Below are 25,342 nucleotides of genomic sequence, written 5' to 3'. Positions count from 1 at the left end.
TGGTTCATGTCTTTTTTACTACTATTTTTTTATTTTAAATAAGCTATAAAACTACAAATGTTTCATTTCCTTGAATTATATCCTTTAACATTTCACTTCTTAGGGATTAAACTTCGAGGTTTTTCTATGTAAATAAATCAAAATAGAAAACTAGCACACATGAATTAGATGAAATCCATATAAGCTTTAAGTATTTCAAATAATGGATAATCAATAAAGACTAAAACACATGGATGAGTGGTGTTTGTTTGATTGAAAAAAATTGTTTATAGCTATTTCTGTCTCTTTCCATGATGTGATACATGGGTCAAATCAGGATCTGTGCTTTTATTCCTTCATCTTTGTTGGTTTGTTAAAATGTTCATCAGACATTTAAAAGGATTGAATAATAATTATCAAAATAATGGGAAATAATATGGGAACTACAGTTTTCCTTATTTGAGACACTTGGAGTCCATAAGCAACCTGTTGTAAGTTGTAACTTAGTTGCCAGTATTGGGAAAGGGAAAGATGGGAAGTTGTAAACAGAGGAGTAACAAAGTTAGTTGGGTGGGTGACATTAACAGCCTCTAGTTTTCTTGTGTCTAGGTATTAGATGCCTTAATGAATCTCTGAAATTTTTATACTATGTGGATGGCATTTTCTATACTATTCTTGCATTGACTCTTTCTTTTCCTTCTCATATAGAGCAATGGGGGACGTGTCAGACCGTATAGGTCGCCCAACAGACAATGGTCAGGTAATTATTACAGTTCTAGTTTCATATTGAGTCTCTCCATCATTTCTCCTAAGCTTTTCGTTCATGTTTTAAGAGTAGTTTTCCTTTATCTTCCTCAGTCTGGCCAAGAGTGCCTTAACTTCTTCCTGACTGGTTCATATCTTATCTTTCCTTTCTTGCTGCAGATTGGCATAATTGATCCTGATTGTAGATTAATTGGACTCCATTTGTATGATGGGTTGTTTAAGGTTCACGATCAATCTTATTATCGACTTTCTTCTCTGAATTGTGATGGAAAGAATGATCAGTTGATAGTTTTACTGGTTGTTTTCTCAGGTCATTCCTTTTGATAATAAAGGACAGCTCAAAGAGGCTTTTAACATAAGGTATGAATCTTCTATCCAATTACTCAACATCAGTTCTATGGATGAATCTGCCAATGACCTATCTAAAGGATATATGAATCTGCTTATGAAGACCTCGGCTGTGAAGTTGATGTCCAGTGTATTGGATCTGGATTCCTATATTTCAATTGCACATACATGCAGCGCATGTGTGTGTATGCAATAACCAGGCGTGGTTTTTCTTAGGAAGCTGCTTTCTAGTAAATACATGGATATATATCAGTGAGACAATTGTAACAAAGGCTATCTGAATTGCTATAGAGAAATAGTAGAATGATGGAAGTTAATTTTGAGACATTGCTCTTTCTGGGAAAGGAGGGTCTCCTCATGCCCATGCACTAGAATTCTATGATGTCTGCACATAGGTTTATGGTGAAGAGGCTGAATTTATCGTTGAGTTTTATTGTTTCTTCATTATATGCTTATGCAATAATTTGTTTATCGTGTCTTCTTTACAGGCTTGAGGAACTTCAAGTTTTGGATATCAAATTTCTTCATGGTTGTTCAAAACCAACGATTGTTGTTCTTTACCAGGTCTGCTGTTTTCCTTTTGCATCCCCACTTTCAGGATGTAGTTCTTTCAAATGTATTTTTTTATGCATGAATCTTTTGACATTTATATATATTTTATTAAATTGAAGTGATGATCAATCTAAAAAAAAGTTACTCTCTTCTCATATCAAATGGACTTCATAAGTTTTCAAATTATTCAAGGAGATATCCTGCAGCATAAGTTCTGAAAATTTTCTTTCTAGTAAAAAATGTGTTACATTTTTACATGAAACTGGCTATGTTATTAATCAAAATAACTAAGGGTGAGTTGAGAAAGTCTTATGTGCTTGTGGATTCTGTGTGTTTAATGAGTAAAGTAGGTTATATAAACCATGCATGTTAATGACTAAAGTAGGGCATATAAATCATCAGCTGTCTTGCCTAAGTCCAAGCATGCAGATATATTCCAAAGAAGCAACCATGTCCACCCTGAAATATCATTTGTCTGCAAGTTTCTGTTCTACATCCACTGCAATGGTCGGACAGTATCCGCACATTTTCTCACTCTTAGTCACTACCTTGACTGATTTTTGGGGTTCTTGGGCACCTTAGATCTTAGAATGTAGCATTTTTTTTTTGTGTTTCTTTTTGGTTCTTTCGGTGCTTGCATGCTCTTAGTGTGCTTTGGACTGTGCCTTCCTTTTCACCCTTCTTGAGTTATTTATTATTAATGTGGAAAATGCTTAACAAAAACTCTTATGTTGAAATGATCGCTTTCTTTGATAGTTGCAGCTTGACACTGGTTATCTAGAATATAAATGTCCTGCATGTGAGTTTTTATCAACTATACGTATATTATGGGAAGAAAAATTTAGATGCCCATTTTATTCTGTTATCATTGCAGGATAACAAGGATGCCCGTCATGTTAAAACATATGAGGTTGCTTTGAAAGATAAAGACTTTATTGAGGGTCCTTGGTCGCAGAACAATCTTGACAATGGTGCTGATTTGCTAATACCAGTTCCCCCACCTTTCTGTGGTGTTCTTATTATTGGAGAAGAAACAATTGTATATTGCAGCGCCAATGTTTTTAGAGCGATCCCAATCAGACCTGTAGGTCACTGGTGGATTGTTGTTGATATTATGCTAGGTTCTCTTAGTAAATTTCCAGGATGCAAGTACTGACTTTTCTATGTCTTCATAACCTTTTTTCCATGATTTTCACTGCTAGTCTATAACGAAAGCATATGGAAGAGTTGATGCTGATGGTTCTAGGTATTTACTTGGTGATCATGCTGGGCTTCTTCACCTTCTAGTCATAACCCATGAGAAAGAAAAGTGAGTTTTTCCTTGCTGATGATGATGATGATCTGCATGCATTCATTTTTTTTCATTGGAAAAGCAAACTGATCACTTACTATTATTAGAATTTTCTCAAGCTTGTGCACATTTGTGCTACAGGGTCACTGGCCTCAAAATTGAGCTATTGGGAGAAACTTCTATCGCATCTACCATATCATATCTCGACAATGCTTTTGTCTTTATTGGTTCAAGCTACGGAGATTCACAGGTATGGTGAATATTAGAAAATTCATTTTATTGTTGAATAATAAATTCTAAATTGAGATCTTTTTATTTATATAGTGTTGTCCTGATGTTAGTGAATCTGTACTGGGATTTTGCAATTTTGTAATGAATAGGGAGAAAATGTGTTTTACTTGGTTTAAAAACATCTATTTAATTGATTGATGTTCTGGTGGATGCATTGCATGATACAAGTGACTAAACTGTATTTCATAGAGTTTGATTGCAGAAGAGGAGGACTAGAATGGGTCTAGCTAAGAATTCTTCCTTGTCTTCTTAGTAGTTGACATTTTTTTATAGATTTCATTTGTTGAAAATTCTGATTTTCTACATCCAAATGGTTTTCATTTCAATTTTTTTTGGCAATGTAAGGAAATCCTTGGTCGTGGAACTGCTCTGTTTTATTCTCTTGTAAGAAAAAGTAATATTGACATGCAGGGAAAAATTGACCTTGTCTATAATTTTAGTTCATGTGCATTATTAGTGCATTGACAATCTTATTGATCCCAAGTGCAGCTTGTAAAGTTAAATCTGCAACCCGATGCAAAAGGTTCATATGTAGAAGTTCTGGACAGGTATGTCAATTTGGGACCAATTGTTGACTTCTGTGTGGTGGACCTGGAGCGGCAAGGCCAAGGTCAGGTTGTCACTTGCTCTGGAGCCTATAAGGATGGTTCTCTTCGGATAGTTCGTAATGGAATAGGAATCAATGAACAGGTTTGCTTATTTTTTACTGGTTCCTTGTAATTTATTGTGTGCATTTTTATTTGTTTATTTATTTATAGAACTCATTGTAGGCATCTGTAGAGCTTCAAGGCATCAAAGGAATGTGGTCATTAAGATCTTTGACTGATGATCCATTTGACACCTTTCTGGTTGTAAGTTTTATTAGCGAGACAAGAATTTTGGCAATGAACATTGAGGATGAGTTGGAGGAAACTGAAATAGAGGGTTTCTGTTCACAAGTGCAGACATTGTTCTGCCATTGTGCTGTGTTCAACCAGCTTGTTCAAGTAAGTTTACGTGTTTCTGGTGAAATAAAAAAGAAATTTCTTGTTTGTTCCATTGCATCTTGATTAACCGGATCAATTTGACTGATTAATTTAGTTCAACAAATCCCAGGTGTTTATTTTATATTTTTTATGGTTTGATACGAAAAACATTTTTTCTTATGCTTCTATTATGTCCTCTTACTCCAAAAATGCTGTGCACCACAAGACTTTTACCATCCTTTGCTAACCATTGGGTTTGGGATCAGTCACATGATCTTGCATTGATATGCTGAAATCCATTCCTTTTCAAATGCGAATTCATTTGCACTGTCTATTGTCAGGTACATTTTAATTATTGAGAATTAACCTGTGGCAAGTGTTAATTTTTTAATGAAAACTAATTTACCTGATCCCTCTCCTCCAGTTTACCAAAAGGAAATTTACTTTTGCATTCATCATATCCTAGAAGCTCTCACAATGATTGTTTTTTTTTCAAGTTTTATTATCATTCCGCTCTTTGCCATTTTGAATTTACAATTTTGTGAAATTAGGTTATGTGATAAGGATTTCTCTGCATCCAATTTTTTCTTTTAGGAGATGCTGTTTATCCACTATTATATGTTGTAACATGGGAGGATTGACCTGGCAGGTTACATCAAGCTCTGTAAGACTGGTCAGTTCCACAACTAGAGAGCTCAGACAGGAATGGAATGCTCCATCAGGTTATTCAATAAATGTCGCCACTGCTAATGCCACCCAGGTTTGTTTCATGCAATTACCCATCTATTCGTGTTGACATTTGTGTTTCCCAGTTTTTGACAATAGATTTGCAGCAGGTTTTGCTGGAAATGAGTGTGAAACTGTTCTGTTTTGTTATCAGATGCAATAATACTGAGCAATTCAGAATCTTGTTTCACCTTCTTTCTTCTAAACAAACCCTATTTAACCCTAATTCCGAATGAACAACCCCTAGATCTCCACAAGTCCTTAATTGGACATAAATCCAAAGTTTTCTTGTATATGTGTTTGTGGGATAGACCCTATTGGCAATGATTCCAGCAGGATCCATGCTGTCAGTAGCAGAAATAGAGAGAAAGAACAGAGAAGAAAAGAGGAGAGAGAAACAGAGGGAGGGTGGTCCTTAATGGGACATAAATCCAATGTTTTCTTGTATGTGTGTTTGTGGGATAGGCCATATTAGCAATAATTCCAGCAGTATCCATGCTGTCAGTAGCATAAATAGAGAGAAAGAACAGAGAAGGAAAGGGGAGGGAGAAAGGGAGGGAGGAGAGTGTGGGAATCAATTACATTCATCACATAACAAATCTGGCTCTGATACTCCTCTCATACAGCAACAGAATTCAGCTTAACAAAAGCAGTCATGGACACGTGTCCTCACAATACTCTTCTCTGATAATAAAAGACATCTACATGAATGATGAGTCATAACTAAACAAGGCACATACATAATTGGAACGATGATGTTACAACAGGGAATAAAATTCCCAATTCTAATTTGAATTCGAACCTTATAACTGTCATTTTCCCAATTCCTCCTTTCACAGTCTTCTCCCACCTTAGTCTTGTATCATTTTCCTACATCAGAATTTCTCTAGAGCAGGGCTGGATTGGCTATATGCTTGGCATTGGGGCGAATATTTTGTTTGCATCATCGTGAAGGCATCAGGTCTATGACTATACCTGTAACACATGTAGGTCAAGTGCCAGTTTGTCAAGCTTGTGAGAACTGCATTCATAATTTGCTCAGTTTTTAATTCTAAAAAGCAGTTGATGTTTTTACCTGGGGAGAAAAGAAGTAATATTACTCATTTCTACTCCAGCACATCATCTTGAAGGCACCAGGTCTTTACCTGTGGCACATTTGTAGATCACATGCCAATCTGCCATAAACTTGTGAGAACTGTTTTCATAATATGCAGCCTTTTATACAGTTGATATTTATCCTTGGTCACGGGGGAAGCTATATGGCTTGATTCTTCTTCTGTGCATGATAGTGATTCTGCCAACATGTTACTTCTATGCTTTGGATTTGACTTCAGCAGTTGTTGGCATTTAATTGTATGATTTCTGTTTGATCAATGCCTAACTTCGATGAGTTCGCTATTAACAATGGTTGCTGGTAGCGTGTAGGTTTTTCCATGTGCTAGGCTGTCCGTATAGAATGAGAAATTATTTCAATTATTGCACCACTTATTTGACAGGTTTTATTGGCAACTGGTGGTGGCCACCTTGTCTATCTGGAAATCGGTGATGGGACACTGACACAGGCAAAACATGCACAGTTAGAGTGTGAGATATCATGCCTGGACATTAACCCCATTGGAGAGAATCCCAACTATAGTCAACTAGCTGCGGTTGGAATGTGGACAGACATAAGTGTCAGGATATTTTCATTGCCTGATCTAAATCTCATAACAAAGGAGCCATTGGGAGGAGAGATAATACCCCGTTCTGTTCTTCTATGTTCCTTTGAAGGGGTATGCTTATCACTTTCAGTCTTGAGTGGTTTTTTTCTTCTTCTGGATCTGCTCGAGTTTCTTTGTGGCTTCAACTCCATGTCATACATTGGGTCACATGTGCAAAGAACAGATTTCTTGATTCAAAACCAAAGATAAATTTGACTTGCAAAAAATATTTCTCAGAAAGTTTAGTTTAAACAAACAAGCCAAGGAGTTTTTATCATACTATTGCATTCATTTGAACCTCCAGGAAGATGTTTGTTGGGTTCTAATCCCTGCTTTGGTGGGACCATAATCTGATAATGAACTTTTTATTATGAATAGTGAATATGGAAATCTCACCAGTATGTTTTTGGGTGCTCACATTTGTTTGTTTTTTTCTCCCATGGAGAGGTAATTTTGATTGCTAATAATTTATCTCTTTCTTCAGATATCGTATTTATTATGTGCCCTTGGAGACGGACACCTCTTGAACTTCCTACTGAACTTGAGTACTGGCGAGTTGAAAGATAGGAAAAAGGTGTCTTTGGGGACCCAACCTATAACACTCCGTACTTTCTCATCGAAGAATACCACACATGTATTTGCTGCATCAGATAGGCCAACTGTCATTTACAGCAGCAACAAGAAACTACTTTACAGCAATGTAAACTTGAAAGAAGTCAGCCATATGTGTCCTTTTAACTCTGCTGCATTTCCAGACAGGTAATCTTTTGTGTCCCTAATTTTTATGTTGGCTTGCACCACGACACTGTAGCACATAATAGGGAAACACCTTCGATTTTATTGAATGCAATTTGATTTTGCTGGTTTGATCAAACACATTTCGTACGGAAACACTTTTGTGATATGATTTTCCTACTCTACTTTTTACTGCAAAATATTGAAACCAGCAGCGAAGTTTGCAAATTCAATGTACATGTAATCTATTTTTTTACTGATTATAGGTAGCTATGGTGCAATTATCTTTGATTGGAGATTCTTTGTTTCTTTCCTATATGTTTTCTTGTTAGGAAACTATATTCACCATTCCACTTCTTTGAGCAAATAGTGTCTCTATTATAATGCTATGCAATCACTTGTCTTCTAGAACTCATGAAGGTCATGATTGCCATTGCTATTTAAATTTCTCTCTGACATCTTAATTTTGTTTTTTGAAAGCCAAACAATCTCTGAAGAACTATGAAGTCATTGATTCTGAACTAGTTAGATATGGGCTATCTATCATTTGACTCTGCCTAATTGAGGCTCTTGTCTTTTGTTGCTGTACTACGAGTCATACTGATAGGACTTAGCTTCTCTGTTTCCAGAACAGATTGGGGTGATAATTTTATGAGGCCTGGTTTTGGCATGGCATGAAAAGGAATATTGTAGATGGGCAGGATGGGATTGTTTGAAATGAGAACATGGAAAACTAGTATTAGAAACGGGGTTCTGTATGAACCGTCCTATGGTTTATCACTACTGTACTGCAGTTTTTTCCTAAAGGGAAAGAAAAATACTTTCTAAAAGATAAATTCACAGTTCATTGACTTGTGTTATATTGTCAACAGCCTTGCTATTGCAAAAGAAGGGGAACTTAGCATTGGCACCATTGATGATATCCAAAAGCTTCACATCCGCTCTATTCCATTGGGTGAACATGCACGGCGTATATGTCACCAGGAGCAGTCTCGGACTTTCTCCATTTGTAGTATGAAAAACCAATCCAATGCAGAAGAATCTGAAATGCATTTTATTCGATTGTTAGATGATCAGACCTTTGAGTTCATATCAACATACCCACTTGACACATTCGAGTATGGCTGCTCCATACTTAGCTGCTCCTTTTCTGATGATAGCAACGTGTACTATTGTGTTGGAACTGCGTATGTTTTGCCAGAAGAAAACGAGCCAACCAAGGTAAAGGTCACCCTGATTGTTATGGTTTTTCTTTGTTCAGAAATATTAGGTTAAAACAAAACCAATTGAAAAATTGAGCAGTGAGCACTGCCTATATCTCATATTCCACCCATTTGTCCTCCTCTCATGAACAATGTAGGGCCGAATACTGGTTTTCATAGTGGAAGATGGGAAGTTGCAGCTTATTGCTGAGAAGGAAACAAAGGGGGCAGTATACTCTTTGAATGCTTTCAATGGCAAACTGCTGGCTGCTATTAATCAAAAGATCCAGTTATACAAGTGGATGCTCCGAGATGATGGAACACGTGAGCTGCAGTCTGAGTGTGGGCATCATGGGCACATACTAGCCCTCTATGTACAAACTCGTGGAGATTTCATTGTTGTTGGTGATCTGATGAAGTCAATCTCCTTGCTAATCTATAAGGTGAGTATTTCATGTATCATGAAACAAATACTTGCTCAATAATTCAGTTTGTGTTTGTTTTCATCATTCCATCATCGACTTGTTCCAATTATTTGCTGCTCGACTGCATATCTTTGACGTATGTATTACATCAAAATTGAAGAGCCCCTAGCATTTATGTTGTTTCTGATGATGCCTAGCTGAAATGACTGCTAACTTGTCTTCAGCATGAGGAAGGTGCTATTGAGGAGCGAGCCCGTGATTATAATGCAAATTGGATGTCTGCAGTTGAGATTCTTGATGATGACATTTACCTTGGTGCTGAAAATAACTTTAACCTATTCACAGTTCGGAAAAATAGTGAAGGTGCCACTGATGAGGAACGAGGCCGTCTTGAGGTGGTCGGTGAGTATCACCTTGGAGAATTTGTAAATCGATTCCGACATGGTTCCCTTGTCATGCGCTTGCCAGATTCTGATGTTGGCCAGATCCCAACTGTCATTTTTGGGACTGTTAATGGTGTAATTGGGGTCATTGCTTCACTTCCTCATGAGCAATACCTCTTTTTGGAGAAGCTGCAGTCAAACTTAAGAAAGGTGATAAAGGGTGTCGGAGGATTGAGCCATGAGCAATGGAGATCATTCAACAACGAGAAGAAAACTGTAGATGCCAAGAATTTCTTGGATGGAGATCTTATTGAGTCATTCCTTGATCTCAGCCGTAGTCGGATGGATGAGATATCCAAGGCAATGGAGATCTCCGTGGAGGAGCTTTGTAAGAGAGTGGAAGAGCTGACAAGGCTGCATTGATTCAGTCTCAATCATGTCTACTCGTTTGTTCTATATTTTTTTTGGTTGCTTTGTTGCTCATGGACGAATCATGTCTTGTCGGTTTGGAGGGATATCCAAGGAACCGTTTCTTGTAAGGAATCCAGAGGTTCATGTACAACATTTTTTTTTCAAAATCATGTTCATATGTTATTTAGAGACCTGCATGTGGAGTTAACCTATACAACTGCCGATGGTTTCTTTCTAAGTGGCACTTATATAATTATTAAGAGCTGAGAATCTAGATCTGGTTTTTAGGATCAGGTCAGGATTGAGAGTCCATCATCCTTTGCTGCAGCACAGATAGGAGAATCTTGCCCTGGAAGCAGACCTCCTCAAACCGTAAGATCCTTCAAAGTTGAAAGGTTCTCGTACAAGCTCCAAGTAATGCGCAACTGGGAAGTTGGTCGACATCAGAATTTGTAAATTAGACATCAATCTGACTCTTGTCTGGTTGTCCGAAGCCTCCCAGGTGAGACTCAAAACCCAAGAAAACAAGTTGCGGGAAGAGACTTTGTGCGTCCAAAGTTTCTTGTATTTCCTTCTCTAACAGTGAGATAGATCCTTTGATGGGGATTCTGCTCCGTACACCGCAAATGTCTAATGGGAGACAATTTGGGGAACACAGTCACTTTCTAATGTCATTGCATATCAAAAACACAATCAAGGTATAAATAACTCGAGAATTGACCTAATCAGGTTCGATATAAACTTGTTTTTTTGGCACTAAAATGTTTTCGCGGATTTTCTAGTTCAATTGTCAAAACAGCCACCCGAGAAAGAGGGTTTTCTTCTTCTTCTTCTTTTTTATTAAGGGTAAATATAAAAGCGGAAAGTTATCTAGCTGTTTGACATAAAGACTTTGTTAACCTAGAACCAGTTCTAATCGGTCTTGTTAACAGATATAATAGTTAGTGTTGATTTAAGATCAATCGTAAGAAACAAAGTGTATGTGTTCATCATTTGGTTTATGAAAAAGAATCGTGTTTTGTAAAATGTTTCTTGAACTGATGTTCAATGATTTCAAACGTATTACTGTATAAAACTTGTGTTTGGTTTCTTTATGTTTATTTAAGCATATTAGAGACTTTTATGTTTATTTTTGAGGTAACTTTGTGGTTGTGGTTTTTCAAAACTAAGTTTTTTTAAAAAAAATGGTTAGTTAAATTTAGTTATTGTATAGTAAAAATTATTGTTGAAGTTTATGTGCAGTAAAAAACATATATAAAATGTTATAATTATGTTTAGAAGTGTGGTTGCAGTTGTTTTTCAAAGTGTTTTTTATTTGAAAATATATTAGAATGTTTTTATTATTTTTTAAAAATTATTTTTAATATTAGCACATTAAAATGATCTGAAAAAAAAATTGAAGTAAAAAAATAAAAAATTTTAAAATTTTCAAAAAAGTTTTTGAAATGCAAAAACAACAGGATTTTACGAACTCAGTTAAAAAAGCATGTAAAATCTGCTTCACAAAAACTACGTTTCAAACTCAATATTTTAGTGGACTCCCTAGTACAAAACACAATTTGATTTATTACCAAATACTCTACTATGTTTGTTATACCACAAATACAAAAACAGTTGCAAAATTAACTTGCCAAAAGGTTGATGGTTATCTTGCCCTTTGAAGTTGGTAGCTGATTCGAAGATTTTGTATTTGTTATTTTGGTAGCTTTTGTGGTTGTGGTTTTAAAAAAAATATTTATAAAAAAACACTTTTGGTTGAGGTTAATTTGATATTTATATATGTTTGGTTAAAATTATGGTTGAAATTGAGGTTAAACAAAAAATAGTTTAATGTGTTTGGTTAAAAATGCTTTACAAATTGAGGTTATAAAATAACTAAAAAAGATATATATTTATTGATGGTTTTTAATTTAAATATTATAGATTTAATGACTACTATTACATCACGAAATAAATACTACTTATATAAAATATTTTTTATTGTTCCAATAAAATATCTACAATTCCATCATGTATGAAATCCATTAAAAAAGGACTATAGTTTTCATGGTTTCTTAATCTGCAACAACATCAGATAAAATATTATTAGAAACAAAATTGAAATTGCGATCAAATTCTGTAAATGCTATGTCATTAGATGATATCTTTTAAATTTATGTAGTGTCATTAGATAACATTAAATATTAGTTTTTTGAATAAAACACAATTAAAAATAAAAAAATTAGATTTTTTATTTTATTGGGTTGGACCTAACTCAATATATTTAGGTTTAGACCGGATCTGGTCCAGCCAAAACAATGCTCCACTGTTCTCCACATAGTGGAGAGTGAATAATTTACTCTCCATTGATTACTTTTGTAAAGAAACTTGAATGAGTTATCTGCCATGATTAGTTCACCTATAACTCTTGATCATGTATAGGTGTCCACCTCTTCCAACTGTTACAGATGATTAAAGTTTGAGAGAGGAAAGACACCATTCCTTGTGAAGCAGATCGCTCCACCCCCTAGTCATCTTCACTATCTTGATCTTCAAACAAGTCTTCACTTGGGTTATACACAATCATGTCAGAGAAAAGCTTTAGGAAGTCATCTTTTACTTGCTTTCAATGTCTATTCATCATATAGAAACATTATATTTTTTTAATTTATGATTTATTTGTTATTGTTCAGACCTGTGATGAATTTTAGTTCTTTTTTTTATATGATTTCTTTAAATTTTGGAGCTAGTAATTGAATATTGTTAAGAAGATTACATATAAAATGTAGATTTTTAGATGTTTTAATTAATATTCGAGAAATTAATGAATTTTATGGAGACAACCTTCTTATTATCTATGATTTACCAACAAATAATATGTACAAATCACCATCTTGTTTTTAGGTCATTGACAATCTTGATTATAGTTTTAAAAATCGAATAGGAGTTAGTTCAAGATAAAGCCAGAGTCAAGGGTCATGAGAGGTGACTTAGGTCAACCTTGATTGGTCTAATCTATTTTTTATTGAAAAACAAAACAATTGCATTTTGAACAAAAAGTTTTTTGTTATGGGAGGGAAAAATTGAGTTAAAAAAGGACAAAAAAATTGACTCGAATCAACTTGAGTTAGCATGACAAACTTGTAACATGGGTAATAAAAGACAAATTAACTCAGGTTAACTTGCTAAGCCCGTGATCTAGGTTATAAGATTTGGATAGCCCGATAGAAAAGAAAATGAAAAAAACCACAAAGACTATTTATTTTTTCTTTTTTTAAAAAATACAATGTCAAAATAATAAAATAAAAAAGAAATTAAGTAAAAAAACAAAAAAAAATACGTTAACTCGCGTTAACATTTTAAACACGTGACCCAGGTAATTAAATTAGCAGCACTATATTTAAAAAAACCACAATGCTTAATTCTTAACTAATTAAATATTAAGGGTCAACTTACGTTAACATTTTAAACACGTGACCCAGGTTATTAAATCAGCAACACTATATTTAAAAAAAAATCATAATGCTTAATTCTCAACTAATTAAATGTTAAAGAGAGAAATTAAAGAAAACTTCAATTATATAAAAATATCCAAAACCAAAAAATAACAATTAGAAGAAGGAGGATCGAAATTGAAATAAAACATAAATTAAAGGACAACTATAATTTTTTTATTGAAGAGTAAAATTAAAAAGAAAAGAATAATTTAACTAAAGGACCAAAAAAATCAAAATAATGATAACTTGATTGAAATATATATATATATATATATATCACAAATTAGGATTGACAGAATTTTTACAAATGGTCTCTGTTTAGGAGACCAGCCCTTGGTTCATAATCGGATAACCTGCCCGTGGTCTTTGATCGGGTGACCTGCTTATAACTTATGTTCAGGTGATTTGCTTATGGTGTGGAAAATATTTAGGATCTCTCACAAATGGTTTATGTTCGAGCGACTAACATGTGGTTCGTGATTGAGTAATCTATTTATGGTCTCTAATTAGGTGACTTGCCTATGACTTGCGTTCGGGTAGCCTTTTCGTGTTTGTTAAAAAAAAGAATTTTTTCAAATGGTCTTTGTTCGGGTAACTTGCCTGTGTCTCTGATTGAGTGACCTGCTCGTGGCTTATGTTTGGGTAGTTTGCCTATGCTGTGAAAAAGAATAATTTTTTTTAAATGGTCTCTATTTGGGTAACCAACCCGTGGTCTCTGATTAGGTAACCTGCCTGTGGTCTCTGATTAGGTAACCTACCCATAACTTGTGTTCGGGTAGCCTATATGTTGTGTGAAAAATATCTAGGAACTCTTCAAGTGATCTCTATTTGGGTGACCAACTTGTGGTTCGTGATTGGGTAACTGATTAGTACTTAAAAGTGTATTTTTATCAAGGTTTTATATCATCATTTTGTACTTGAAGTATCAATAACTCCTTAACTAAAACATGTTTTATAATAATGTATCTAATAATATAAGATACCTATAATTTATGGTAAATGTTTATTTTTAATGCAGGCCAATCACATAAATGAAAGGATTGATTGATAAATTTAAGAATTGAAATTGAAAGGACAAAGAGATGTCTAAACTCCAAAAAGAGATGTCGGTGTAGTCCATACCGGAACACTATTCGGTAATTGGGTCATATCTAGAGCTATAGATCTCAGATTTAGGTCTAATTTATATGGATGGAAAGATAAGACATAGGCCTACAACTTTCATATGGAGCCCAAGATCTAAAAAGGCCATTTTCAAGTCCAAATTATTGCAACAACAAAGAAGCCTGAAGCTGTCCTCCAGCCCGAACACTGTTCAGTATTTTGACCATATCTGGAGTTCTAGAAGTTCAAGTGAGCTTAATGTTTTACACAAGAAAGCTGAGACAATTGCCTACAACTTTTATGTTTTCAAGTGGCTACAATTTTGACGTTAGCAATGACGTTTTGGGCAGACAAGAGAAGATAAGGATTGTCACCAAGTCAAGAGTTGGCTACCCACTCATCAATTAGTCATCAAATCAATAGTTCCCAATTTTAGCCTATAAAAGGAGGCATTTGCCATGCATTGAGGCATCTTGGTGTCCAGATCAAGATCATGCTCTTGCTTTCTCTCTTTGTATTTTTTGTAATGTTTATGTTTTGCTTTCATTAATATTAAGTTTATGCCTTTCATTTCCTTTCATTTACTTAGTTAACTTTTATCTTATTTATGTTCTTATTTTGTTTATTTATTTTTCTTTCTTTTATTATGTCTAGCTAAGTTTATTATGTCAAGGTGAAAAAGGTTACACTAATGGTGTAAGAATAAGTATAGTGTAAACTTAATAGGGACTTTAATGTTTGATACTAACATGTTTTGTATTTGTTATATTGTTCACTCTTTAATACTTTGCTTGTTAAATGACTAATCTTGATTTATGTTGTATAACACTTGGTACAAAAAATGCTTGACACTTTCATAGTTCATACTGTATGGTATAACCGACACCTGAGCTATGAAAGAAACTTGATTTGTTGTTAACATAAGTTATAATCATGAATGCTTGATGAGATTTACAAGTACTAGCATTAATCGAATTAGATAACTAATGTAATCATGTTAACAATCTATAATTTGATTGGAACCTCCTTTGTGTGTGGTTTTCAATTGAATAATAAGAGTTTATACTATACTTATTTGACATGCCATTAGTGGAACCTCTAACCTTGACATTTGTTATTATCATTGTTTAATCATTACATTAATATTCCATCTCCAAGTTCTCATCATCTTCTTCTTCTTCTTCTCTTTCTTTATTATTATTATTATTATTATTATTATTATTATTATTACTATTACTATTACTACTACTACTACTACTACTACTAGTATTATTAGTATTATTATTGCTACTATTGTTATTGTTGTTGTTATTGTTATTATTGTTGTTATTGCTATAATTATTGTTTATAATTTGTACAATTAACCTCCCTATGGTTCGACCCCGGTCTTGCCGGGTTATTTATTACTTCAACACTTCTGCACTTGGGAGAAGACATCAATCTTTTGGTCGTGTCAGTAACTTGCCCGTGGCTTGTGTTCGGGTAGCCTGCTCTTGAGGTGGAAAATAACTTCTTCTTCTTCTTTTTTACAAATGATCTCTGTTCGGGTGACCAGCCTATGGTTCGTGATCGAGTAACCTATCTATGGTCTCTAATCAGGTAACTTTTATGTTACCTGTGTTCGGGTAACTTGCTTATACAGTGAAAAATATCCATTTAAAAACAAAAAACACAAAAGAAAAAACTCTCTCTCACATACATAATAAAAGTTTATCCTTCCTTTTCCTAAAAAAAGCAACTTAGCCGCCTTTCCCCGTGCCAAGAAAAACAAGAACAATCACTCCTTTTTTAAAGTCAGAAACACCTACGTTGAAATAGCAAAGACCCTATCTTTACGAAATCATGACAATTTTAGAAATGGACGCACTTAAGTAAGGTTCTAAGTTTATAATTGTAATTCTCTATGTTAATTACATTCTTGTTCTTAAATTCTAAAACTTATTAACAATTTAATTTCTCACCAATAGTTTTAATATGTGTCAAACATTAAGATCCCAATATATTGACTCAAATATAAATCATAATCTTAAATAAAATATAATTAAATAAATTAAATAATTTAACTTATTATCAATTCAATAAGTTGATTAATTTATATTTGAAAGTTAAATGCAATGTCTAATAATATATTCTGATCCCCCCAAATATTAGAAAAGTCATATGAGGTGACTTAAACTTTTAGTACCCAGCTTCTTAGTGTAACTATTATCCCTTCATCAAGAATGTTTTGATTTAGTCATTTAAGTATAGAGTATGTTTAGTATAAAAAATCATATTTGTTATAAACACCATAGTCATTGCTTTTTTGAATAAGATTCGAGACCATTTTTAAATCACAAATCACTTTGTACAATGATTTTAAAATTAATATTATTTAAGAACATGCAGAATATCTTTTCTAATTTATCTAGGTGATGTGAACCTGAAAGATAAGAATCCTAGAACCCACATGCTAAAAAAAAAAACTAAGAAAGCTAAAATCATATTTGGTTGATAAATATGTCATACATAAATTACCTAAAAAGAGGCACAAAATCTATTGGAATGAAACCTCCACTAAATGATTATAAAAAATTATGAATGAAAAATATATAGAAGATGCCAAAAAAGCAGTTAATCTATGATAAGTCACTATAGTTCAATGAAGAACGAAAAATATAAGAATCCTCTTACACACAAACACATAATATGCAACAATAATAATCAATACCAATATAAATAGTAAATCTTACAAAAAATTATTTATAGTGTTAACAAAGACATAATCTTAATGGACTAATAAGTTGACATCAAATCCAATTTAAAAATAAATCAAAGTATGTGAAATAAAGTCCAAAGTATAAAAACTAAAAAAAAAAACCAATTCTAAAACTTAAAACACTAAAGTCACGTATATTAGTCTACAAGAACATAAAACTAAATGTTTCCCTTGCTCCCAACATAAAGAACATGCTCTCTTACCCCTTCTTAAGTGTTGCCTTGTCTTTGAAAGATATTTTTGAAATATGAAAAACATGTCAGTAGCAAAAATAATATGCCCTCACAAACACCCTTACATGTTTACACTCTAATAAATGCCATTCCTCTCGTATTTTACTTAAATATGACTTTTTACAATAATATGCTCATTTTTTTGCCTTTTACCTCTCGTATTGCCATCTTAACCTTTTAAATAACTAATCTCAAACAACCAAAAAGAAACAACTTAGTAATAAAATCATTAGTATTCTAGACTTAAGAAGCAAGAAAATAACCAAAAAGAAAAAAGAAAATGAATTACATGTTGTTCTAGGATTAAGACAGTAATAACATCTAGAGGGGGTATTAGGTGTTCCACTAATAATGTCAAATAATGCAAATAGTCACATTAAGCATATATAACATAATAACCAACAATGTAATTAAAGTACTTAAAGTAAATAGATAAGGAAAGAGAAATTATAAACTCAGTTTTTAATATGGTTCGACAAGCTAACATCCATACAAAATGAAAGAAAGTAAAATGAAAAGCATGAAAAACATGAGAAGTTGATGGTATAATCATCTAGGATGATGGATAGCAAGAGAGTAAGCTAGCCATCATATCCTTGATATCTCATAGTTCGCCAACTATATGTTATTGATTAAAGAGGATGTACATTTATAATTTTTAAAGATAACTCTCATGAGTCTTAATATGAGCTAAACGATCATCCATCATATATCTCTATAAGCTAGTACCAACATCTTTAGGAGAGGAAGTTGGAGGTGGTGTCTCAAACACATCAGGAAGTTTAGCATCACCACTGATATTCTGCTATTCTTCCTCATTATGCTTTTCTTTAGTATAAGCACTAATCTGGTCTTTAGACACCTAAGTACCATTATTGATCATAACATACCTTATCTTATTAAGTGTCCTAATGTCTATTTCCATTCCATTTAAGTATGGATTCATGTTCATATCAATGAGTAAGCTATCAAAACACTAAAAAATAATAGATAAACATTGACCATATGGTAAAGATTTTTGTTTCTTATCATGTGCCATAATGATATTCTTTATCATAATATAGAGGAGACTGATGCAACATTCTTTAATCATACAGTTTATCAAATACATATCCATAAAAATAACCTCATCATAATGCTCCGTTTTGGGTAGAATATTATGTGTTATTATGCGGTGAAGAATCCTAAAACGTAAAAGCAAATCCTGGATTTTAATTTTAGCACCTAGTGTGCAATCCAATAGCTATTATGCTATGCTATGACATTATCATACACAAAATCTTCAATGGTTGCTATGATTTTAACTTCATAAACCGTAGGACCTTCTATGCTTATACCCAAAATATTTTCTAGAGTATCACAATCAACTTCAATTCATTTATTTTGCAAATGATTGACTATTTTAGGCTCTATATTGATTTATATATTTGCAAAAAGTTATTATAATAAGTTTTGGATATGTGGGATTTTTCAAATGAAAAAGATTTTGCTAACCTATACAATGAAATATTGTATCAATCCTTAAATCACCTATATAATAAGCTTCTTAAACCTCTTTCAACAACTATGGATCGATTAGTCAAAGAATTCACTAACTTCTCTATATTATCACTTAAAGGGATATAAGGATCATTTACCTTTTTTCTCCTTGATTTCATATTTCTAGCACTTGTCTGAGGCGTCATGTAAAATTTGAGTGATTTGAAAGATGGGTTTCAGTTTAAGGTCAAGATTATTCAATTTAAGGATTTTAAGAGCAATTGGAAAATGACAATAGTATTTATATTGTCAAGCAACTAGTCAGCCAATTGCCTTAATTTGTTACACTGGTTAACTAGTTTAATCTAAACCTTGGATTTTTCTATATTTTTCTTTTGATCCTCATTATATAGCTAAAATAAATTCTTTTGATGTAAAAAAATTGTTTAAAACATAAAGAAATAAGAGAGTCAAACATTTAAAATTTAGACAATAACAAAGGTTTTGTCCTCTATTTCAATCGATCAGCTGGTTGTCCTAGATGTATGAACTAGTTGACTGGTTCACATGAAATATATATATTTTAAGTTTTGATCAAAACAAACATCTTATAAGACTAAAAGAATCTTTTTTGTCCAACTTGTAGTCTCAAAAGCCAAACCTATTTGAAACTTCAAAAAACTATTGTTCTTCTAGTAGCTAACTCTTTATTTCTCTATTTCAACTAGTCGACCAATTTAATTTGTATAATAAACCAATCGAGGTTTATCCTAAATTTGCATCTAAAAGAGTTTTGTACTAGAACAAATTTTTCATGCAAAGAGGTTATACATTTCATCATTTAAACATTCAACTTATCTCCAATAATACAAAAAAAAAAAAAATTGCCTCAAATATCCTTAACATGAATAAAGCCTAAATTTTTTCATATTTCGTAAAAGCAATCTTTATCTAATAGATTTGTAAAAAAAACTTGTAAGTTAATGTTCTGTGTTAACAAACGCAAGTACAATGTCACCTTTCATCATATGATCTCTTAGTAAGTGATTTCTCACTTTAATATGCTTTAATATAAGTGTTGTATAGAATTTTTAGATAGACTTATAGCACTTATGTTATCACACATAATAAAGACTTGCTCAAAATTTAGTCTAAAATCTTCTAAAGTTTGTTTCATCCATAAGATTTAAGCATAATAACTACCCATTGTAATATATTTCACTTCAGCTGTTAATAAGGCTAATGAGTTTTGTATTTTTGCTAGTCCAAGACATTAGAGACAATTCTACAAAGTGACATGCTCCACTAATATTTTTTTCTATTGATTTTACATCTCGCAAAATTCGTATCAAAATAACTAATTAAATTCAACTCCTATCCTTTCGGATACCACAATCCTAAGTTGATTGTACTATACAAATATTGAAAAATATATTTTACAACACTCACATGAATTCTTTTGGATATGCTTGAAAACTTACACATAAACAAACACTAAATATAATATCGGGTATGCTTACAATTAAATATAAAAGAGAACCAATCATACCTTAATATTTATAATATTGAATTTCTTACCATTTTCATCCATATCAAGCTTTGTTGATGTTGCTATAGGTGTGTTGGCTTTCTTTATTTGTTCCATCCCAAATCCTTTTAGTAAATCCTTGATGTACTTGCCTTGGTTGATGGGGATGCCATCTCTTATTTGCTTGATTTGCAATCCAAGGAAGAAATTTAATTTCCTCCCATCATGCTCATTTCAAATTCATCTTGCATATGTTTTGCAAAATTCTTATAAAGAAATTCATCAATAACACCAAATATAATATCATTAACATATATTTGTATAATTAGTATATCTTTACATTTTTTCTTTGTGAAGATGATGGTGTCAATTTTGCTAATAATGAAACCATTTTGAATGAAAAAAGACTTTAATCTATCATACTAAGCTCTAGTAGATTGTTTTAAAATATATAAAGTCTTTTTGAGTTTGAAAACATAATCGAGAAAATAAAAGTTTTCAAAACCTTGAGGTTGTTCAACATATACCTTTTTCATGATAAAGTAATTTAAGAAAGTACTTTTGACATCCATTTGAAAAGGTATAAGGTCAACATGACATGCAAAATGCTAAAAGCATTCTAATGGATTCTAGTCTAGCCACGAGTGCAAAGGTTTCTTCAGAATTAATACCTTCTTCTTAATTATAACCTTTAGCGACTAGTCTAGTTTTTTTTTTTTTTACTATGGTCTCAGGGTTATCTACTTTGTTCCTAAAAATCCATTTTATTCCTATAATGGATTGGGTTTTAGGTTTAGGGACAAGTTCCCAAATATTATTTCTTTCAAATTGGTTTTGCTTATTTTGCATGGCTAAGATCCAATTTGCACCTTTTTTGGCTTTTAGAAAGGATTTGGGCTCTATATGTGAAACAAATGCATAATACTCATTGATGTTCTTAAGAGATGCTCTAGTTTTAGTTCTTTTAAATGGATTACTAATTATTAACTTGGGAGGATGAGATCTTACATACCTTAGTTCTTTTAGTTGCACAAAAGAGTTACTTGCCATATCTTGTTGATGACGTGTTTGGTTGATTTTTGATCATCACTTTATTATTGTCCTTCATGTCCTTTCATTAAGACTCAAATATTGAACACTTTCATTTATGTCATTTAGAATCTTATTAATTTTGTCTTTTTAAGTTTCCTCACGGGCGATATGTATGGATTCTTCAAGATAAAATGTTATATTATTATGAACTATATAAACTTTGTTAGAGGAGGAATATCTAAGAAAAATACCAACATCGGATTTTGAATTAAACTTTTCCAAATTATCTTTGGTTTTGAGAATAAAACATTTTGAGCCAAAAACTTTAAAATACAAGATGTTGGGTTTCCTACCTCTCTAAAACTCATAGAGAGTTCTTTTGAACTCTAGTCTCAAGATAACACAGTTTACAACATAGCAAGAAGTGTTTACGGCTTCTACCCAAAAACATTTAGGATCGTTAAATTCATTTAACATTGTTCTTGCTATTTCTTGAAAAGACCGATTTTTTCTTTCCACAATCCCATTTTATTAGGGAGTTCTAAGTGTTGAAAAGTTATGATGATATCTTTTTCTTCATAGAACATTTCAAACAAATCACATATTAATTCACCACCATAATTGCTCCTTATGTTTATAATGGAAGAACTTTTTCATTTTCAACTTTCTTTGAAAACTTTACAAATTCATAAATAGTTTTATGTTTTGATTTCAAAAACAAAACTTATGTATATATTGTAAAGTCATCTACAATCACAAACATATATCTAAAGGTTTTTCGATAGAAATGTGATTTTTTCTATGAAAAAATGTTTTCACTTGTTTACCTATTTGGTAAGTATCACATAACTTCTCATTTTTTAATTGCAATATGAGGGAGTCCTTTAAGAAACTTATTTGTTATAGGTTTAAAAAGAATATCCATGCTTATATGACATAATCTTTTATGCCAAAGAAAACTATTGTGACAACTTTTTATCCTCATGCATGCATCAATTTTAATCTTATAAATATATTTTTTTATATTACTAACTAGTAACACTTTGTCATTTTCAAAGAGTAAGCAACATACAATATCAAACATGATTTTTTAGCCTTTATCACATAATTGACTAATACTTAGCAAATTATGTTTCAGATTATTTACAAGAAACACCTTTTCTATTAAGGGAGAAGATTTACCTCTAATATTACCAACTCTAATGATCATTTCTTTTGAGTTTTCTTCAAATATGACTTTTCCACCATTGATCTTGTTTATACTTGAAAACAATGAATTATTTCCAGTTATGTATCCTAAGCAAGCACTATCTAATAACCATTCCCCATATTCTCTTGATTTATATACACACAAAATCAAGATGAGGTTTTTGGTAACCATACATTCTTAAGTCCTTTTTGGTTAGTGATTGTTTCTTTTAGAACATAAGTTATGTTACCAACCTTTTCCTTCTTCATAGGACATGCGTAAATCAAATGACCAATGTTTCTATAATAATGACATATTTGGTTAGGATAATATGATTGTTTGGCTCCTTCTGGGTTAATACCCTATACCTCTTTTGTTCAAGACACATCTTTGACTAGCAAGTATGGTTTCTAAAATTTTAGAACCTTAAGTGAACTTTGATATTATGGTATTCAACTTATTCATTTTTTTTTAATCCTTATTTCCCTTTTCAAGTTGGTTAACCTTGTTACTATTAATAACAATACATATTTTTTTTTCTAATGCATTTTATTCAACAAGTAAACATGTATGACTCTTTTTCAACAAATTATATTTATAACCTAGCTTTTAAACTTATCATACAATGATTCAAATGTATCATGTAGTTCATCATAAGAGAGGTCAGATTCATCACCTAAAGAAGATACCACGTTATCGCGTTTTATTTCCATGAAACACATGTTTGCAATATGTTTTTCATCATCATTTAAGCTAGAGTCCGAGTCATCACTCCATGTTGCTTTCATTACTTGCTTGTGATGACAAATCTTTTTCTTGTTCTGAAGGATAGGGCAATTAACCTTAATGTATCCTGTCTTATTGCACTTGTAACATCTAAGTACCTTCTTGCTAGATTCTCGCTTATTTCCATCATTTTTAAAGTTTAAAAACTTTTTACCCCCTTGCTTTTTTCTTAAAAAAAATAGAATTGTCTTGTTATAACTGTAATATCCTCCTCCATTTCTTCTTCATCATCACCATCATCACTATTATCAATATAGTGTACGGTTTTGAATATCGAATTCTTTTTTGGCTTCTTTTCTAGTTCTTGCTTCTTCATTTTGATTTTGTGAGTCATAGTGAACCAATGAGCTTTTCTAATAGAAGTTTAGTGTGATCTTTAGCTTTTTGAATTGCCATCACCTTTGCTTCTTAAGACTTTGACAATGACCTAAGAGTTTTGCTCATAATATTGGTATTACTATAAGTCTTACTAAGAAAATACAAACATTATTGATAGTTTTGATTCTAGTAAACATATTAGTTATTAATTCATTTGGAATCATTTTGAATAACTCATATTAATGTATAAGCATATTAATTTTGGATTTTTTAAACTTGATTAGTACCTTCATGAGTCATTTCTAAAGCATGCCATATATCCTTAACATTTTTACTAGATGATATTCTATTAAACTCATTTATATTCAAAGCACAATACAAAATGTTCATAGGTTTAACATCCATAAAAAAGATAACTTCTTATCACCATCGGTATACTCACTTCTACGTTTAGGAATTATTATATTATTTTCAATCTTAGTAGGCTTGTGGGGTCCATTTTCAATGGATAACCATAAATCATAATCAATGGATTGAAGATAGATAACCATCATAATTTTCTAATAAACATAATCATTGCCATCAAAGAAAGATGACCTGAAGGTAGATGCTCCTTTATTTTGAACATTGTAGTTAATGATTGCCATTTTACTTAAGTTTAAGCAAACTTATATGTACGAGAATTAAGCTTTGATATCAACTATTGTTATAGGATTAAAACAATAATAACACCTAGAGGGTAAACTAGGTGTTTCACTAATAATGCTAAATAATACAGATAATCACACTAAACACATATAACATAATAATCAACAATATAATTAAAGTGTTTAAAGTAAAAAGATAAGGAAAAAAAATTACAAACTTAGTTTTCGATGTGATTCGATAAGCCTACATTCACATCTCAAGTACCAACTATACTTGAGTATTAAGACAAAATGCCCTTGATGAATCCACACCAATCAATTTCATCACTTAAAGATGTTCCCTTTTCAAGATTTTTTTTAGTGATAATACCTCACCAATTGCCAAGAGTTTATTTAAACTCTCAAGAGTTTACAATTATGATTTGTTTACAATAAAATGCACTCGTTGAAGAAGTATAATATACAATAAAAACTATAATCTCTATGGCTTACTTAATAACACTTAGGACAATTGAAGGTGTGTAACTGTAATGAGGATGACATTTTATACTTTTGTGATATAATATGAAGATTTAATTTAGCACAACTTAGAGTATCTTAGGATTGTTGATTTTTAGTAGGTTTTTCTTTTGAAATAACTTTTATATCATGCATGTTCAGAATCTGCTTTATTTTACATAAAAGAGAGCTATCTATATGTTTCTAAAAGAAACTAGTTGTAGGAATGTTTTTGATGGCTAAGATAGTCTATCTGTTCAAATAACCATATTATTCGGTTGACTGGTTCCTACAAAATTTTCATGTGTTCATTATGGATAAATAATAGTTGACTGGTTTGGTATGCTCAAGTGGTCGATCAATTCAGCTTAAAAACCACTTTTGACAGTTTCAAACCTGGTAAAATTTGAACTAATTAAAATATATATATTAATCCTATTTATGTATGCAATGTGAAGTGTGCAAGTTCATTTAAATTTGCTATTGTGTAAGATATAAAAATTTAATAATAAGCTCTAAAA

General features: G+C 32.1%; 1 protein-coding gene across 3 annotated transcripts; it reads left to right on the top strand.

Annotated features, from left to right (window-relative positions):
• The first annotated feature begins 219 nt into the window (after positions 1–219).
• Positions 220–9,981, top strand: LOC105116256 (DNA damage-binding protein 1a-like). Of its 3 annotated transcripts, none has more exons than XM_011013517.1 (15): positions 220–739; positions 904–966; positions 1,082–1,104; positions 1,581–1,656; positions 2,519–2,728; positions 2,847–2,953; positions 3,077–3,185; positions 3,716–3,916; positions 3,997–4,212; positions 4,841–4,951; positions 6,414–6,689; positions 7,102–7,376; positions 8,225–8,573; positions 8,713–8,997; positions 9,204–9,981. In XM_011013517.1, exons 1-15 carry the CDS (start codon positions 692–694, stop codon positions 9,783–9,785), a joined length of 2,931 nt encoding a protein of 976 aa, XP_011011819.1. In that variant the 5' UTR covers positions 220–691; the 3' UTR covers positions 9,786–9,981. The 3 variants fall into 3 exon arrangements, with proteins under 3 accessions (XP_011011819.1, XP_011011818.1, XP_011011820.1); XM_011013516.1 differs by having other exon boundaries at positions 1,055–1,104; XM_011013518.1 differs by lacking the exon at positions 1,082–1,104 and having other exon boundaries at positions 629–739.
• Positions 9,982–25,342: the final 15,361 nt, after the last annotated feature.

Source organism: Populus euphratica, unplaced genomic scaffold (assembly GCF_000495115.2).
Source record: "Populus euphratica unplaced genomic scaffold, PopEup_1.0 scaffold886.1, whole genome shotgun sequence".
NCBI classification, from domain to species: Eukaryota; Viridiplantae; Streptophyta; class Magnoliopsida; order Malpighiales; family Salicaceae; genus Populus; species Populus euphratica.
Note: the sequence above shows the minus strand (reverse complement) of the source record. Positions and strands in the feature narration are given on the sequence as shown.

What these genes read in the sequence shown, in the direction of transcription:
- LOC105116256 (XM_011013516.1), top strand. Translation starts at nt 692, where the DNA reads ATGGGGGACGTGTCAGACCGTATAGGTCGCCCAACAGACAATGGTCAG. An exon ending in CAAGCTACGGAGATTCACAG is followed by an intron (nt 3,186 to 3,715) that starts GTATGGTGAATA and finishes TCCCAAGTGCAG; the next exon opens with CTTGTAAAGTTAAATCTGCA. An exon ending in TTCTATGTTCCTTTGAAGGG is followed by an intron (nt 6,690 to 7,101) that starts GTATGCTTATCA and finishes CTCTTTCTTCAG; the next exon opens with ATATCGTATTTATTATGTGC.